This window comes from Peromyscus maniculatus, chromosome 18, assembly GCF_049852395.1.
Source record: "Peromyscus maniculatus bairdii isolate BWxNUB_F1_BW_parent chromosome 18, HU_Pman_BW_mat_3.1, whole genome shotgun sequence".
Classification (NCBI taxonomy): domain Eukaryota; kingdom Metazoa; phylum Chordata; class Mammalia; order Rodentia; family Cricetidae; genus Peromyscus; species Peromyscus maniculatus.
Window position 1 is genome coordinate 43,656,427 of NC_134869.1, and position 18,531 is coordinate 43,674,957.

General features: G+C 50.0%; 1 protein-coding gene, 1 non-coding gene and 1 pseudogene across 3 annotated transcripts in view; 1 reads left to right on the forward strand and 2 right to left on the reverse strand.

Annotated features, from left to right (window-relative positions):
* Os9 (OS9 endoplasmic reticulum lectin) overlaps positions 1–16,712 on the forward strand; it is a 33,770-nt gene extending 17,058 nt beyond the window's left edge. The window contains exons 6-15 of one of the 2 annotated variants that reach the window (XM_006973310.4): positions 11,793–12,003; positions 12,103–12,204; positions 12,375–12,472; positions 12,653–12,707; positions 13,548–13,636; positions 13,830–14,102; positions 14,301–14,490; positions 15,316–15,480; positions 15,624–15,736; positions 15,989–16,712. In XM_006973310.4, the coding sequence (XP_006973372.2) occupies positions 11,793–12,003; positions 12,103–12,204; positions 12,375–12,472; positions 12,653–12,707; positions 13,548–13,636; positions 13,830–14,102; positions 14,301–14,490; positions 15,316–15,480; positions 15,624–15,736; positions 15,989–16,114 (1,422 nt within the window). In that variant the 3' untranslated portion in view covers positions 16,115–16,712. The remainder of the gene's footprint in view (positions 1–11,792; positions 12,004–12,102; positions 12,205–12,374; positions 12,473–12,652; positions 12,708–13,547; positions 13,637–13,829; positions 14,103–14,300; positions 14,491–15,315; positions 15,481–15,623; positions 15,737–15,988) is intronic. The other variant, XM_006973311.4, reaches the window with a different exon arrangement.
* Positions 3,588–4,116, reverse strand: LOC143269187 (large ribosomal subunit protein uL23 pseudogene; annotated as a pseudogene).
* On the reverse strand, positions 10,989–11,092 carry LOC121823845 (U6 spliceosomal RNA). Its single transcript, XR_006065487.2, has one exon. It is a non-coding gene; the product is annotated as a U6 spliceosomal RNA (small nuclear RNA).
* Positions 16,713–18,531: the final 1,819 nt, after the last annotated feature.

Consider the following 18,531-nt stretch of genomic DNA (forward strand, 5'->3'; position numbering starts at 1 on the left):
CATAGTGTATTTTAATTGACTTTTGTGTAGTTTTCATGAGTAAATTGGTCTTTAGTTTTCTTTTTTTTTGTATTGTCCTTGTTTTGGCATCCATGTATGTTAACTTCAGAAACACTTTTGAGGAGCACACCCGATTTTTAAAAATGAATTAACTGATTGATCTAGAGCATGCATGCATGTGGGGGTCAGAGGACGGCTTTGGGAGCTGGAGCTTGTCCACCTTCTTGAGGCAGCCTCCCTCCCTCCCTCTCTCTCTCCCTCCCTCTCTCCCTCCCTCTCTGTCTCTCTCCCTCTCTCTCTCTCTCTCCCTCCCTCTCTCCCTCTCTCCCTCCCTCCCTCCCTCTCTGTCTCTCTCCCTCCCTCCCTCTCCCCCCGCCCCTCATCTCTCCCTTGCAGCTTTGCCGCTGTTCTAGGTTGACTGGTCCAGTTCTCCTGTAGAAGCCTCTTCCCTCACCTGAGTGATCTCGCCCCGTTCCTTTGATTCTAACAGTTTGTTAGATAGATATTCTTTTTTTTTTTTTTAGATTTATTTATTTATTATGTATACAGAAGAGGGCGCCAGATCTCATTACAGATGGTTGTGAGCCACCATGTGGGTGCTGGGAATTGAACTCAGGACCTCTGGAAGAGCAGTCAGTGCTCTTAACCTCTGAGCCATTTTTCCAGCCCCCTTATTTTGTGAATTTAAGACATTTCCCCTCCAGTGCTAGGGACTAAACCCAGAGTTTCCCATGTAAGTGTCCGTCGGAAAACCACACCCTGGTGCTGCACAGTGAAGCTTTCATCAACTGCAGTTTGGGGCTGGAGAGATGGCTCAGCGGTTGAGAGCAGTGACTGTTATTCCAGAGGACCTGGGTTCAATTCCCAGCACCCACATGGCAGCTCCCAACTGTTTGTAACTCCAAGATCTGACACCCTCACACAGGCATACATGCAGTTAAAACACCAATGCACATCAAGTATAAATAAATAAGTAAACAAACAAACAAATAAGTTGCAATTTTGCTGGGCTTGGTGACATATGCCTGTAATCAGTGTACTCAGGAGGCAGACTCTGAGTTGGGGAATGCATATTAAGAACCTGTCTTCAAAAGAAAAAGTGCAATTATTTAATTACCTAAATTTTCAGATGTGTTAGCATAAAGTTATATGTTTTTAATTTAATAATCTGTGGTTAGTTTAATAATCCCTAATGCTGATTTTGCCTTCTCTTTTTTGTGGGTCTGTGTTGCCAGAAGCGTCCATTTTACCAGCCTAGGACGCCGCTGCAGTTTTGTTTATTTATTCTCTCTGCCTGCTGTTCCATTTACATCTTCATTATTTACCTTTTTATGTCTTTACTTGGTATTGGTTTTGGTCTCTTCTTAGCGTCTTGGATTTTGTGTAGTTTTTGTCTTTTGAGACAGGGTCCCACTCTGCGCTCCAGGTGGGCTTGGACTTTACGGCAATCCTTGTGCCTCCATTTCCCCAGTGGTAAGATTATAGGCTGTGAGCTACCACGCTGGCTCATATTTAATTTTAAAACAGGTCTTGCTTTCACATAGGTCATAGATAGGAACGTTCACAAAGTAGAGACCAGGTTTTCAGGATGCTGTGTTCTCACCAGCCTGCTCTCCTATCCTTGAAGGAAAGCTCTTGCTGGCTTTTTATGATGGAGCCCAGGGCCTCTCAGCGGTTAAGAGCACTGACTGCTCTCCCAGAGGTCCTGAGTTCAATTCCCAGCAACCTCATGGTGGCTCACAACCATCCGTAATGAGATCTGGCGCCCTCTTCTGGCCTGCAGGGACACATGCAGGCAGAACACTGTATACATAATAATAAACAAATCTTAACAAAAAAAAAACACACACACACACAAAAAACCCCAAAACAAAACAGGGCTTTGAGGGTTAAAAACAACACCTTTTTGTTGGGGGCTGCAGAGGCAACTCGGTGGTCAAGGGCTTTGCTGCTTTAGCAGGGGACTGGATTTGATTACTGTTCCCGCATAGCTGCCCACAACCACCTGTAACTCCAGTTCCAGAGAGACTGGCGCCCTCTTCTGGCCTCCACAGGCACTCAGCACCCACGTGGCACACACACAAACACTGTCAAAACACACATGTAGAATAAAAATAAATAAATCTTTTTAAACCTTTTTATTTATCAGAAAGAGTGTGTGTGTGTGTGTGTGTGTGTGTGTGCGCGTGCACACATGCATGCACGTGTGCCACAGTGCGAGTGTGGAAGTCAAGGGGACTTTTGAAAATCTGTTCATTCCTTCCACCATGAGTTTCAGGGATCAAATTCAAGTCGCCTGACTTGCACAGCAAAACAGTGACCCACTGAGCCATCCTGCCAGCCCAGAGAGACTTTTAAAATGTGTGTCTTGGCGTGTATCGGCGACTCCCTCCACACACTGTTTTTCTGTTATGCGTCTGCACCATCATTTAACTAAACGGATCCCTATGGGTGGATTTGTGGGTTGTCCTCCACCTGTTATTAACCCGGGGCTGCTGCAGTCTTCCTGTACCTATAGAGCAGATGCAGATTGTATTCCTGGAAGGAGACTTGTGTGGTTTGGATATGTGCTGCCAAATTACCCTACTTAGGAGCACTGCTCTTCTCAGCGAGTAGGAACGCCAGGGTCTGTCTACCCAGCCCTGCTGCCAGCCTGCTGTATTTTTAAACTTTTGGAGTTTGGCTAATCATTGACTATGCATCAGATAAAGAATTCTTTCTTAGAATGGTTTCATTTTGCATTTCTCCTAAGAAAAGATCTGTAAGCTTACTGGTCTTTAAGAGTCTCTCGTCAGCCGGGCGGTGGTGGCGCACGCCTTTAATCCCAGCACTCGGGAGGCAGAGCCAGGCGGGTCTCTGTGAGTTCGAGGCCAGCCTGGTCTCCAAAGTGAGTTCCAGGACAGGCACCAAAACAACACAGAGAAACCCTGTCTCGAAAAACAAAACAAAACAAAACAAAACAAAAAGAGTCTCTTGTCTGAGTCACTTAGCAGAGGCAAGAAGATCAGTGGTTTAAATTAGAAGTTCCAGGACAGCCAGGGCTACATCTCAAAACAAGCAAACAAGAGTCTTGTATCCCCTTTACACTTTGTTTTTTGTCTTTCTGTGTGGCTCTGGCTGCCCTGGAATTCACTCTGTAGACCAGGCTGGCCTCGAACCCAGAGATTCATAGTCTGCCTCTGCCTCGAGTGCTGGGTTAAAGGCGTACGCCACCACCGCCCGCCTCCTTTACACCTTTCTTCTTTGCCCGTTTTCCTGGTGACTGGTGTGTGTGTGTGTGTGTGTGTGTGTGTGTGTGTGTGTGTGTGTGTGTGTGTCAGAGACCATCTTGTTAGCTTTGTAACTTTTCCCCACCGTGGTCCTGAGGACTGAATCTGTGGCTTTGACTTCCGGGTCACCTGTAACTTCCTGAGCAGAATGTGTCCCTCACTAATTTCCAGGCTCTTCTTTCCTAATTGTGCACTTAAAGCTATTCATTTTGGTCAGAATACTGTTTGGCTGCATCCTCCAGTTTCAATGCCTAGTATGTACATTTTCAGTATAATTTCTTTTTATTAGTTTTTTTAATTTTTTTATGGTGAAAAAAGTATATTTAGAATTAGCCAGCTGGACTCAGTTTAGATGATCCCAATTTTGTTGGCAACGTCATGATCAGGAGTCACCCGAACATACGCCTTCTTCTCTCCATCAGGCCTGATGAGGGTGTTGACTTGGGCCACATCAGTGTCACAGAGTTTCTCCACAGTCCGTTCGATTGGTGCTTGTTGGCCTTGACACCCACAATGAGCACAAATGTGGTGTTGTCTTCTCTCTTCTTCATGGCTGACTCGGTGATCGGGGGAATTTGGTGATGGCGTAGTGGCCAAGCTCCTTTCTCATGGGCGTGCTCTTTCGAGGGCATCTAGACTGCCTCCAGAGCCGCAGGGTCTTGGGCCGCCAGAAGGTGGGTGACGTGCAGATCTTCTTTCTGTGGCTGTGGATGCCTTTCAACACTGCCTTCTTCACTTTCAAGGCCTTGGCCTTGGCTTTGGCTTTGGCAGGGGCTTCCTTCCTCGCTTTCGGCGCCATCTTGTCGAAAAGCATTTTCAGTATCGTTTCTACCTCGCTTCGGAACTCGGTTCTTAGTGTCTGTCTAAACACGAGGGTTTTGCTTTTGATGTCTTTGCCTTGTTTTGAGAGGCTGTTGTTGGTTTTTGTTTCTCTGAGACAAGATCTCACTGTGTCACCATGGCCTCCAGTGCTGGGATCAGAGACGCGGCAAGATCAAGATCGATGTTCTTCTCTTCTAAGTTATTTGTGGCGTGAATGGCTTTTTCTGTTGAGACTTTGGGTATTTGTGTGGGGTTGGCCATGGTCTTTTGCTTCCCTTTGTTTACAACATGGGTTGTTTGGTCCCCGCAGTGAGCCACAGTGACAAGGAACTGGCCACTTCCTGTCAGTCCAGGAGCTGCTTTGGGCGCTGCTGTGGAACCCAGGTGTCTTACTCTTTGGCCTTTTTTTTCTTCTTCCTTCCGGTTCAGGAAGCTGCCTATTACGTTTCACGTGCTCGATCTGCAGGTTCATACTCTTGGCAAGAAGCTCGTCTGTCTTGTTGTTTACAACACCAACAGCATGCTGGGTGACACAGTAGACCCAGGTTTGCCGTGGGGACCTGTATGGAGTGTTCCTTGCTGAACAGTGCTTGTTCCCCTCTTGTAGGTTCACATATATGTGGCCCAAAACCAACTCTGTGTTCTTAAAAAGTCTGGAGGACCTGTAGTGGGTGCCTCTCCTCGTTCCCTTTGTGTTTGCCGTTTAGTGAATTACCAGGCTAGCCCAGCAGGGACCCTCCTTGTGCGACCCGCGTCCAGGCTTGCACACTGAGGCCCTCACTAAAGAACCTAAGGCCACACCACACAGCACAAGCTTGAGTTTTAGGTTAAGCGGAGAGGCACACTCACTTCAGTGTGAGACCCGAGACACAGTGGATGCCCTGGGCACCCAGACTTCCTGGATGACCCCATGCAATGGCTACTGGTTCTTTGGGGTTTTTAGCATAGGATCTCATGTAGCTTAGGCTGGTCTTGAACTTGTTATGAAGCTAGACATGACCTTGAACTCCTAATCTTCCTCCTACCTCTGATGTGCTGGGATTGTATGTACCAACACACGGTTGCTTTTTAGAGGATGTTTGTGTTTGAAGTGTGGTTTCTCTGGTTACTCACTTGAATGTTCTCACCAGTACTGGGCGCAGTGACTGGTCACTTGTAGCTTCACTATTTGGAAGGCTGAGGCGGGAAGATCACTGAGCCTCGGAGTTCAAGGCCAGACTGGGAAGCATAATGAGATGTCATGCAGTGTGGGAGATCAAACCCATGCTAGGCCAGTCACTGGCCCACATCCCTAGTCTAAGTTACCATCTCAAAACAAAGCTCCGCTCATATCGTTCACATTTCTAATTTCATGCCAAGTTAGCCAAACATTATTCCAAGGGGAAAATTCCCACACCGTATCAAATTTGGTCATTGTAATCCCTCCTTCTTAATGTTTTAAGGCTATTTTAGTTTGAACTTACATGATTTATAGGTTTCCAATATTGAACCAACCTTTCATTCTTTTTTTTTTTTTTTTTTTAAGATTTATCAGAATACAGTGTTCTGTCTGCATGTATGCCTGCAGGCCAGAAGAGGGCACCAGATCTCATTACAGATGGTTGTGAGCCACCATGTGGTTGCTGGGAATTGAACTCAGGACTTCTGGAAGAGCAGCCAGCGCTCTTAACCTCAGAGCCATCTCTCCAGCCCTAACCTTTCATTCTTGAGACAGTCAATTTGGTCATGCATTGTCCCCACATTCCAGAATCTCAATATATATAGGGGATACTGGCCTTGAACCAACCTCAGCCTCCCAAAGGCTGTGATGATGGACATGCATCTCAGTTTGTTAATCGAATGTGGATATGCACTTGCCATGGGGTGTGTGTGGAGGTCAGAGGGCAAGTTCAGGTCTTGGTCCTCATCTTTTATCTTCTTTGAAATAGGGCATTGTCACAGGCTTTCTTTTGAGCCATCACCCAGCTCCCAGATCATGACATGGAGACTTCTTAGTATTGAATGCTCAGCCTTATTGTAGCTCTTATTTCTTGCTAGCTCTTATAACTTAAATTACCCTGTTTCTCTTCATCACGTTTTGCCTGGGGACTTTTTAACCTTTCTTTCATTCTGTATGTCTTGCTTTCCTGCTTGGCTTCTGGCCTCTGGCGTGTCCCTCTTTCTCCCTTGGTCTCTTCCTATTTATCCTCTCTGCCTGCCAACCCCGCCCATCCCTCTCCTGTCTAGCTATTGGCCATTCAGCTCTTTATTAGACCTATCAGGTGCCTTAGGCAGGCAAGGTGGAACAAATGTATCACATCTTTATGTCCTTAACAAAGGCAGCATAAACAAATGTATCACATCTTTACATAAACAAATGTATCACATCTTTACATAAACAAATGCATCACATCTTTATGTCCTTAACAAAGGTAGCATAAACAAATGTATCACACCTTTACATAAACAAATGTAACACATGTTTCCGACCTTAACAAAGGCGGCAGAAACAAATGTATCACATCTTTACATCGTTAACAAAGGCAGCAGAAACAAATGTAACACATCTTTGCCTAGTTAAAATTCTATTCCATAACAGGCTACCTTTGACTGATGCTTTGCATGTCAGCCTAGCTGGCTCCCAAGCTTCCAGGGACTCTCCACCTCCCATCTTGCTGTAGGAGCTTTGTGTGGGTTTTGGGGATTTCCAGTTGAGGTCCTCACCCTTGTGTGGCAAATGCTTTACCCATTGATCTGTCTCTTCAGGACTTTTGTGGGCTTGCTCAGGAGCAATTCTGACCTGTAGTAGTCCTTCCTGGTGACCTCCTTGTAAGTCTCCAGGTGTCCCTCTTCCATTCTGTTGATAAAATTATGCTAACTTCAGAAAAGTTTAAAAAAAGGAAGGTCAGGGCTGTGAGGTGGTTCAGTGTCCAGTGCCTAAGGGAGGAGGGGCCTGGACCTGCCTCACCTGAATGTACCAGGCTCTGTACCATGGGAGACCTTGCCTTGGAGGAGGTGGGAATGGGAGGTGGGTTGTGGGGAGAGGTTGGGGGTCAGGAGGAGGGAGGGGAGGGTGATCTGTGGTTGGTATGTAAAATGAATAAAAAATTTAATTAAAAAAAAATTTAAAAAAAGTTCTTGTTGCCAAACCTGACAGGCTGGGTTCAGTCCCCAAGACATGACAAAGGAGAAAATCAACTCTCATAGTCTTTGCCCTCTGCCCTCCACACACACACCCACATGCATACAACATCATGCACACACACAGTAAAAAAATTAAAATTTTTTTAAATAAATTTTTTTAAGATTTATTTATTATATATACAGTGTTCTGTTTGTATTTATGTCTGCACACCAGAAGAGGGCACCAGATCTCATTATAGATGGTTGTGAGCCACCATGTGGTTGCTGGGAATTGAACTCAGGACCTCTGGAAGAGAAGTCAGTGCTCTTAACCTCTGAGCCATCTCTCCATTAAATAAATTTTTTTTTTTTTTTGGTTTTTCGAGACAGGGTTTCTCTGTGTAGCTTTGAGCCTTTTCCTGGAACTCAGTTGGTAGCCCAGGCTGGCCTCGAACTCACAGAGATCCGCCTGCCTCTGCCTCCCGAGTGCTGGGATTAAAGGTGTGCGCCACCACTGCCCGGCTAAATAAATTTTTAAAATAAACTCAAATAGTTTCACTTTTTCTATACTCTCAAGACCATGTATGATTCGAATTTTTTTACTCTTTGAATGTTTTCTAGAATTAATCTGTAAAGTCTTGACCAAGGATTTTGTTACTTTGTGTTTTGTTTTGAAATTGAGTTTCACTATGCAGTGCTAGCTGGTCTGGGGCTTGCAGTGTAGACCAGGCTGGCCTCAAACTCACAGATCTGTCTCCTGATGAGACTAATGATGTTTGTGATGTGTTCTTTGTCTGAGGTTTCCTTTGTTGGGAGACTTTGAACTACTGGGTTGGGTTCCCACCCCCACCCCAAGCTGGGATTGAACCCAGGTCCTGAGCATGCATGCTTGCAGACAAAGCAAGTGCTTTACTTCTGAGTAATGCCTCCAGCCCTTGATTCGGTTTCTTTTTTCTTTTTCTTTCTTTCTTTCTTTCTTTCTTTCTTTCTTTCTTTCTTTCTTTCTTTCTTTCTTTCTTTCTTTCTTTCTTTCTTTCTTTCTTTCTTTCTTTCTTTCTTTCTTTCTTTCTTTCTTTTTTTATATAGGGTCTAGATATGCAGCCCAGGCTGGCCTTGAGCTCACTATAGTCCTCCTGCCTCATCCTTCTGAGTCCTGGGATTACATGTGTATGCCACCACACTTAGTTCCTGATTAGTTTTCTTTACTAGTTCTAGGAATATTTAAATTTTCTACTTCAACTTGGGCTAGTTTTTTTGTTTGTTTGTTTGGTTTGGTTTGGTTTTTTGAGACAGAATTTTTCTGTGTAGCTTTGGCGCCGTTCTTGGAACTCACTCTGTAGCCCAGGCTGGCCTCAAACTCACAGAGATCCGGCTGCCTCCCTCTGCCTCCTACGTGCTGGGATTAAAGGTGTGCTCCACCACCGCCTGGCTGCCAGTTTTACTGATACGTTTTTTTGATATTTTTCCATTTCATTAGATTTTTCGGATTTGTTAATGTACAGTTGTTAATTGTATACTTCTGTTTTGTTTTAGTTTGGTTTTTGAGACAAGATCTCGTGTAGCTCTAGCCCTCCTTGAACTCACCGTGTAGGAGAAAATGGCCTTAACTCCTGATCCTCTGACCTCCACCCCGCAGGTCAGGTGCCGGGGTAACCATGTTGACTTCTGTCCGGCTCATCCCGCCGTCCCTCCTGGGTCACGTCGGCCTCTCTGTCATTCTCAGCAGCTGCTCTAGCCGGTTGCAGGTTTTCGGTGGCTTCGGGGATTCGAACTCACATTCTCACACCTGGGCAGCACACCTGCTGAGCTGTTCACACCTGCTCAGACCCCATTCTGCTCCCGCGCTGCGCCGTGGGAACCCTTTCCATCCTCCTCCTCCTCTTTAGTGGTGAAGATTCTTTCCTTCCTCCTTCCTCTGCCCACACGGGTCAGTGAGGAACCTTTGTTCTGATGTGCTTTGTTCAAGATACTTGTTGGTTGCTTGACTTGTCTTTTGAATCAGGCTGGCTTTGAGTTCTGGACACACACACACACACACACACACACACACACACACACACGCCAGCCTTCCTTTCTTGTACTAAGAATCAAACCAGGGCCAAATCCTACCTCCGAGTTATGCCCAGCTCTGCCAGAAGGTTCTTCTTCCAATATCTCAGTTCACGATTTATCTGTTTTGGGGGAAGTGGAGAGCTTTTTCAGACACTTATCCTGTAGCCCAAACTATCCTTGACGTCCTGACCCTCTTGCCACTTCCTAAGCTCTGGGATTACAGGTGTGGCTTATCTTTTATCGATTTTTTGTTTAATACGTTGCAGTCAGAAAAGTGCACCGTTTAATTTTGAGTCCTCTTAGGTGTGTTGAGTATGGCTCTGTGGTCCAGTATGCATACATCAGTATCTGGACACGCATGTAGAGGACACACGTGGCCATGCGGAGTCTGGTTCTGTGGTCCAGTATACATACATCAGTGTCTGGACACACACACAGAGGACACGTGGCCATGCTGCCTACTATTCTAGGTCATGATTTTCAGATGTGTTCTTCCGATCTTTTGTGTCCGTATTGATTTGTCTCCTGCTGTATCAGTTTGTTTATCATTTTTAATTAGTCTCTGATCTATGGGCTCTTTATTCATCTAGTTCACTAATATTTATGAAGTCCCCTATGCCATGGACTTTGCTAGTTGCTAGTTATATTTCAGTAAAGAACAGATAATAATTCACTCAGTAAGTTGTGAGAGACAGGCAATGGCAAGATATAGAATTTGGATGTTAAAATTAATTTCATCCCCAAAGGCTTGTGTTATAGAGTGACATTCTGTGTTTTGTCTGTATGATATTGATACAGTACAGTAACTTCTTTGAGTTACTATTATTTTATTTTTCATCTTTCACCCACACGCCCCCACCCAGCCTCCTGTTTTTATGTTTTAAATGTGTTCTTTGAGCAGTATATTGTTCATCTTTTTTTTTAATTAGTCTGAAAGTGTCTTTGTTTTTTTTTGTTGTTGTTTTGAGACAGGGTTTCTTTGTGTGTATTCTTGGAACTGTCCTGGAACTCCTTCTGTAGCCCAGGCTGGCCTCGAACTCACAGAGATCCACCTGGCTCTGCCTCCCAAGTGCTGGGATTAAAGGCATGCACCCCACCACCCAGCTCTGACGGTGTCTTTAAGTGTTGGGACTTTCTCTCCCTGCTCAGGACTGAACGTCGGTCCTGTGCTTGCCGGCTGGTGCTCTCCCAGGAACTACATGCATCCCTGTTTAACCTTCCGAGGTTTAACCATCTTCCAATCCCACCAGTGGCTCATGAGATTTTCGATTTCTGTATCCTGGCCAGGGCTTGGCGTCACCTCCTCACCGGAGCCCTTGTAGTGAGATGTGGAGTGGCATCTCCTTGTGGTTTTGATCGGCACTTCCCTGACAGTGTGGTTTGGTCTGTTTGTTGATGATTTCTCTTCCCTGAAGCAATGTCTGTTTAACTCTTTTAACATGTTCAAACTGGATTATTTACCTTTTATTACTAGAGTGTAAATGTTCTTTCTTCCCTTCTCTTTTTCCTTTTTGTGACAAGATCTTGCACCGTAGCCCAGGCTGGCCCTGAACCTTAGGTTCTCCTGCTTCAGCCTCCCCGGGGCTGTGATATCAGCAGCCAGCTCACATACATAGCTCCTGTCTCTGAGCTCACTTGGTGGATTGTAGCCCAGGCTGGCCTTGAGTTCACAGCAATTGTCCAGCATTAGTTTCCCGAGTGATGGGATTATAGGTTTGTTCTACCATGTTTAACCACACTTAAAAAACTGGGGAACACTTCATGAATCTGCGTATCGTCCTTGCTCAGGGGCCATGCTAATCTCTGCACCCTTTCAGTCTTAGTGTGTGTGCTGCCGAGCTGAGCCCCACTTTTTTTTTTTTTTAATTTACTGTTATGTGAGTGCGAGTCCGTGCCTCAGCTCATACATGGGTGTCAGAGGACAGTCTGTAGGAGCTGGTTCTCCCTCTGCTGTGTGGGACCCTGGGGATCAAACTCAAATCGTTGGGCTTGACTGCAGACACCTTGACCCCCCGAGCCTCTCACCAGCCCCACACGCCATGTTTATACAAAGCAAGGAAGAGACACAGAGATTGATTGCCTGTCTGCAGTCAAGTTGCCTAATTTCTCTTCCATTTTTCGCCTCTTACCAGCTGGTCACCTGAGCAAAAGTCTTAATTGCATCATTTGATAAGTTTCCATGTCTTGGGCCACAAAGCTGGGGTGCTAATGCCTTTCACTGTTGTTTTGGTTTTTTTGTTTTGTTTTTTGAGACAGGGTTTCTCTGTGTAGCCCTGGATGTCCTGAACTTGCTCTGTAGACCAGGCTGGCCTCGAACTCAGATCCACCTGCCTCTGCCTCCTGAGTGCTGGGATTAAAGGCGTGCCACTGCCTAGCATGCTAATGCCTCTCTTCCTGGGTCTTTGTGACAACCAAATAATCGAATCTGTGTAGCATGTCACATGCCCAGTGTCTGGCGTAAGAACCGCTTAGCGGAAGGTAGCTGCTCCGGGACCGAAGGTCGCCTGGTGGTTTTTACGACTGACTCTCCCTCCTGTCCTGCCACAGTTCCTGTGTGATGAGGGCGCGGGTTTATCTGGGGACTACATCGATCGCGTAGACGAGCCCTTGTCCTGCTCCTACGTACTGACCGTTCGGACTTCTCGGCTCTGCCCCCACCCTCTCCTCCGGCCGCCAGCCAGTGCTGCTCCACAGGCCATTCTCTGTCACCCGGCCCTGCAGCCCGATGAGTACATGGCCTACCTCCAGAAGCAAGCTGGTAAGTACACACAGGAAAGCCCGGGAGAGATGGGTTTGGGGGCAGGCGGGCGCAGCGTTGGACCGGACCCCTATTCTGTTTGCACACTTTTTCTGGTAGAGTCCAAGCAGCGGGAAGAGAAAATGACAGACGAAGCTCAAGACACAGATCACCAAGTGTGGAGTGAGACCAAGTCTGCTGGAGTACCCCCAAAGAAAGAAGGTAGGGTGTGCTTTTGACCTCCCAGGAACTGGTCACGCCCACCTTCCTTCCCCGATCTTACTGCTGACAGTCGTGGGTAGACTCCAACCCATTGGCACCCAAAGAGGGAGTGTTCCTCCTCCTCCTCCTCTCTCCCTTTTCTCACATCCCCTCTGTTCTCTATGCCCCAGATGCCAGCCCAACCAAGGAAGATAAGGAGTCAGAGTTCTGGAAGACGCTACACGAGCCAGAGGAACAGGCTGCCGGAGGAGAGGAGGCACCGCCAGGGGTGAGGAGGGCCTCCCAGCCACCTCTGAGGAGCCTGGACTCAGGCTTTGGGAGGGGTAGGGTCCCTCGAGCTGAGGTCTACGAGGCGACCTCTGTGTCTAGGGACGAAAGGACATTGCTTGAGGAGCATGGAGGGTATAAGCAAGTCTTCATGCCTGAGTCTGCCCTTTCTCCTCATCAGGAGCAGGACCTGAACCCTGAGGCTGCAGCGGATCCAGCTCCCAACCCTCCTAATGGTCAGTCAACTGTCTCCTCTAGTCCTTAGGTGGGGTAGAGTAACACTAAACACTCAGAGGTCAAGATCCCTCCCTCCCTCCGTTTCTCATGGTGCCCAGAACTGAGCCCAGACTCTTGCACACTGATGCTCTACCACTTAGCCATCCAGCCCCTGCCCCGTGAGCTTACTTTGGCTGCGTCAGCCTCTTCCTGAGCAGCAGCAGGAAGACCATGTACAGAGGTCAAAGGGCACTGGGGCTCCACTGCTCACTAACTCTGCACTCACAGACGGTGTCATGAAATGTCAGTTTCCCCTAGAGATTTGGGAGGGTGAATGGAAATGGATCTGTGCTTCACAGTAGAGCGCCTAGAACTGAGAAGACGCCGAGTATCTGTAGAAAGCAGGATCCACCGGGCGGGGGTGGCGCACACCTTTAATCCCAGCACTCGGGAGACAGAGGCAGGCGGATCTCTGTGAGTTCGAGGCCAGCCTGGTCTACAGAGTGAAATCTAGGACAGGCACCAAAACTACACAGGGAAACCCTGTCTCAAAAAACAAACAAACAAATCAGGATCCACTAAAAAGGAACCATTAGCCCTAAATCTCCTCTACGGTCCTAAAAAATAGAGTTTTGCAAAAAAAAAAAAAAAAGATTCAGGTGTTCATGAAGAAGGAGGGACCCCGTGCGTTGGCATCCATGCGGCTGCCATGAGCCACCTGAGGGGTTTGTTGGCCTTCTCTCAGCGTCCAGCCCCTCCCTGAGGCGGAGACGTGGTCGCTGCCTGTGGTGCCTGTCCTCAGGCATCAAGAGAGGACCTAAAATGCAAAAGACCCACACCTCCTCTCCCTCCCATCTCAGATTTTCAGAACAATGTGCAGGTCAAAGTCATTCGGAGCCCTGCAGACTTGATTCGATTGATAGAGGAACTGAAAGGCGGAGCGAAGAAGGTAAGGACCTGCTCACAGCGGCAGGTGGGACCTGCCTCCCGCACCGGGAGCATTGGAAGAGAGAGCTTTACCCGGGACAGACTGGGCCCAGCAGGGCTGGCATCCCTGTGGCCGCCACTACCATGTTCTGCCACACGCACCTGTTACCACTGAAGCCTCCAAACTATCCATCTCCTCCCCACCCCTGACCCAGGGGAAGCCAAGCACAGGCCAGGAGCAGCCTGGAGATGACGCCGCAGAGACTCCTCAGAGGGAAGCAGAGCTGAAGGAAAAGGCGGATGAACCTCAGGCTGCGGTGGAAGACGAGGAGGAGGAGGAGGAGGAAGAGGAGGAGGAAGACGAGCGGCAGTTATTAGGAGAGTTCGAGAAGGAGCTGGAAGGGATGCTGCTTCCCTCAGACCGAGAGCGGCTCCGCTCAGAGGTTAAGGCTGGCATGGAGCGAGAACTAGAAAACATCATCCAGGAGGTGAGCGGCTCTCTCTCTCTCGCTCACTCCTGCGGCTGCCACAGAGGCCTGTATCTGTGGTGCGGGGCAGGACCTCCCAAGGTGGCGGCTGTTCCTTCAATAAAAGGGGGGATGGACGACAGAAAGGACTCCCCTGCAGAGCGTGCCCCTAATCCCCGTCCCCAGACCACTGACTGGCACCTTCTTTGGGCCTTCCAGACAGAGAAGGAACTGGACCCAGACGGGTTGAGGAAGGAGTCGGAACGGGAGCAGGCGATCCTGGCTCTGACGTCCACTCTCGACAAACTCATCAAGAGGCTGCAGGAAAACCAGAGCCCAGATCTGGTGCAGAAGCACAAGAAAAAGAGAGCTGTCCCTCAGAAGCCTCCCCCGTCACCGCCCCCTACAGGTGAGGGCCGTCCAGGGGGCGCAACTCTCCGCGCCTCCCACCTCTGGGAGCCCTGCTCTCAGGGTTAACGTCCTCCCTCCATGGTCCTCTCTGCCCGGACACCTCAGCGTCTTCCTTCAGAAGAGGCTGCCTTGGTCTCTGGCGTGCTCTGGTGCCCACTGTCTAGCGTCCTGCCGGGCACGTAGGCAGTAACTGAATGACCGTGAGCCTAGAAGCTGAAAACGCTCATTCATGGGGAAGGGGCGCTTCACCACCTCCCTGTCGGTGGAGGTTGGGGACAAGGAGGCAGCCAGTGTGGGGGTTTCCATAGCGAACATGGTGGGGGTGGACAAACAGTGGCGTGTGTGGTAGCACCAAGAAAGGCTCCAGCTCTCGGTGTGAGTGTGCAAGCCCATTGGCGTCAGCCACCAGCCCCCAGCCCGGACACACTTCGGTTATTCCTTCTTTGCGTCTCCTCGTGTTCATTTCATGGAATTCTACTGGTGTGGAGAGAGAAGGCGTTCCAGATAGAGCATTCCAGTTTCAAACCCTCCCATCCCACCTTTTGGTAAACACTGAAAGATTCAAGTCTCAGCACGTGGAAAACCGTGGCTTCCCGACCTGCTCCTTCGAGCAAAACACTGCTTTCCTAGAGAGGATGGTGTGAGGAGGCTGCTGTTGGGCAGGGCATGTTTTTTAACCCTGGATCACACTCCTGGGAGAGAGAGCATCTACCCACACCAGCCCACGGCTTAGAGAGGCAGCCCCCGCCCCCCCCCCCCCAGCCCTCCATCCACCCTGGAGTCACAGCTCTGCTTTGTGTCTCCCCGTGTCTTCCCCTCTAAGAGGAGGAGCCTGAGCACAGAGTCCGGGTCCGAATCACCAAGCTCCGTCCCGGAGGCCCCAATCAGGATCTGACTGTCCTGGAGATGAACCGGGAAAACCCACAGCTGAAACAGATCGAGGGGCTGGTGACAGACGTGCTGGAGAGGGAGGGTCTCGCCGCCGAAGGTGGGCCCTGAGGGAGGGGCTCAGCTGTCCGAAGGGCTGGGTCAAGGTGGACTGGTCACCTCCGGCTGGGGACCTGGAGGGCAGGGGACCCTCTAACAGCGCCCAGCCTTCCCCTCCTCACTACCCATACTGCTCCTTTCCAGGCAAGATCGAAATCAAAATTGTGCGCCCCGGGGCTGAAGGTAACGAGGAGGATACGCGTTGGCTGACGGATGAAGACACAAAAAACCTTAAGGAGATCTTCTTCAACATCTTGGTGAGGCACCCCACCCACGTCCTGGGCCCCCAGCTCCCCGCACTGTGCTGCTGAGGTCAAGGTCTGGTTAACGCCAGCCGTCCATTGCCAGCATCCCGATGTCGCACCCCGTAGGCGGTTGTATCCCCAGCCCACTGCAGTCTCGTGGGGACCCCACCGCAGTCTCGTGGGGACCCCCCCCCAGATCCTACAGCACAGGACTCCCCTTGGCCGTAGGCAGCACCTCCGGTTCATGCCCCCCTCCCCTCCCAGGTGCAGGGAGCCGAGGAGGCCAATAAAGAGCGCCAGCGGCAGAAAGAGCTGGAGACCAACTACCGCCGCGTGTGGGGCTCTCCAGGCGGCGAGGACACCGGGGACCTGGAGGAGTTAGATTTCTGAAACCAGCACTGCCAGCCTTCCAAGGATTTCAGAATCGTCCTGATTGGCTCCGCCTCCTCCTCATCCCCCACCTCGGGGTGGGGGTGTCCCCAGAGGCAAACGGGCAGGTTGGAGCCCAGCTCTGGACTTCAGGGGCCCAGCCCCCCCAAGGGTGTGAGGGTGTGTGTGGGCCCAGCAAGGGAGAGCCACCCTAAGGCCTCGCCAGGCCTATGGGCCCCAGGCCCCAAACATGCCTTCCTTGGCCTCTTGGGCTTTTCCTGTCCCCGACTTCTTAGCTCTTACCCCATTTTACCCAGAGATGTGGTAAGATCTCGTGAGGGGGGCATGGTGGGAAAAGCAGTTTGATCAGACTCCAGGAGAGCAGGCCCCACCCTACCTCGATGTCCTATTGCTGATGAGAGCTGCTCGCCCGCCCCCCCCCCTTGGATTCCCCCTCCTCCCTGTCCCGATATCTGTGCTTCTGAGTCAGGAGCCCTTACCTCTGTCACTGAGGGAATAGACCTTATGTCTCACCTCACACACAATCCCAGCAAAAAGGGCTGGATGTGGAGCCACCCACCATGTTCTTCAGGTTTCTAAATAAAGAACTGGACCATCAGTGCGGAGTCCTTTGTAGGGGAGGTTCGGTGTCTTTTCAGGATGGGAGACTCGTTCTCTGACCCTGTTTGCTCTACCTCCCCCACCCCCAGAGAGCATCAGTGTGCCTGGGTTACACAGGCAGAGGTTAGGCCAGCCGACAAGCCCACCAGCCTGGAGAGAAACGTTGTTCCCTTCTTGGTAAACTGACCAGGCACGGGCCTCCAGAGGACTGAAGGAGCCCAAGGCTTTGTGCAGGACAGCACTTATCTTATACACCAGTGTCAGAGCTCTGAAGGATGAGGATCTGGAGGCAAGTCCTAGAGGGCCCCAGAAGCTGCGGCAAAGCTACAGGAGACTCCTGATCCCTCCTTTCATAGTCTAGTCCTACCCTTCATTTCTAGAAAACAAAAAATGGCCAGTATCGGGCTGCCGACCTGCACCCGCCAGGTGCTTCCTTTGAGCCGTAGCAATCCTCTCCTCTCCCTCTTTACATCCTGAAAGTCAAGCTGTGTGCCGCAGAGACCCTCCCACGCCCACACAGGGCATCTTCCTTCCTGCAGCATGCTCCACATTCCACTTGCCAGCCAGCCCCCACCCCCTCGTTATTTACCGTTCCCTGGAAAACTCCACCTACAGCCCGTGACAGGGCGGCTGCCCACATGCCAGCCTCAGAGTATTCCAGAGACAGGTGGGGGCCTGGTGTCTTCATCTCTTCCCGACTGCCACGGACAGCTGTGGGTACCTCGGACAGCTGTGGGTACCTCTTACCCAGTTTTCTCTCCCAGGGTAGAGAACCCTTGGGACAATAAAGGTCAAGTCTCTCCTTTGGGTCCCCAGCCAAGAGGGGACCTTGTAGCCCTCGCTGGAGACAAAGGAGGTTCATGATAGGAAAGGGACAGAGGACACTGCCATCCCCAGAAGAGGCAAGCGAGAGCTCTGATTATTGAGGGAGCTCATGGATCTGGCCCTCTTCTGAATGTGGATGAGGGCCGATTGTGCGTGCTATGCTTGAATCGTTTTGAAATGTAGACAAGTCCTGCTTCCCACATCCCCGTGAATGTCTTGAGAGGGGAGATGCTGCAGCTGGGTGAGAACTTAGCTGTCTTGAGTGGCCGTAGGCAGGGCACTGCATTCAATCCAGTACCCACCTCATCAGTAGACCCTTAAGTGAGTGATTGCCCTTCTGATGCTGATCTGGCACTGGCCTCCAGGGGGCAGTAGTGAGCGTGGGGTTGTCACAGCCTGAGCTCCGAAGGGATGAGGATATGGAAAGCCTTAGGGGATCCTAAAAGCTTCTGTCGGGTTACAGGGGACACCCTTGGACTGAGAAGGAGGAAGAAGCTGGGCAGGTTACCTTTGGTACCTCAGCTTGGTCAGAAACCACAGAACCCTCACTGCACTGGATCAATCTGAACTTTCAATAAGTTCCCCTTTCCCTTTCTTCTGCCTTTTGGCACAGTTCCCAAGAAGGTCAGTGCGTCTCAGCTGTGCTAAGGCAAACAAAAGGACTAGAACAGCAGGTGTGTGGCAGATGGCATCCAGAAGGGGGTGGGGAAGTTCGGGAACAAGAAGAACCCAAGTGCTCATGGCTGGTTGTGGGGCTGCATGGGTACTGGGGAGCAGCACTCTTGCCCGTGCCCACCCAGGCGTGTCCTTCCTGTTCTGCCACAGCCTGGAGCGCTTCGTCACCTCTCGTCCCACGAGACTAACGTAACCCATTAAAAGAAATCAATTACTTGGCGGTAGAGTCTGCCGACACCCTGACCTTCTTTCCCTGGCCTGCGGATCCCTTGACAAGGGACTTCATTCCGTCCGGGGGCCTTGTTCCTCCCCATACC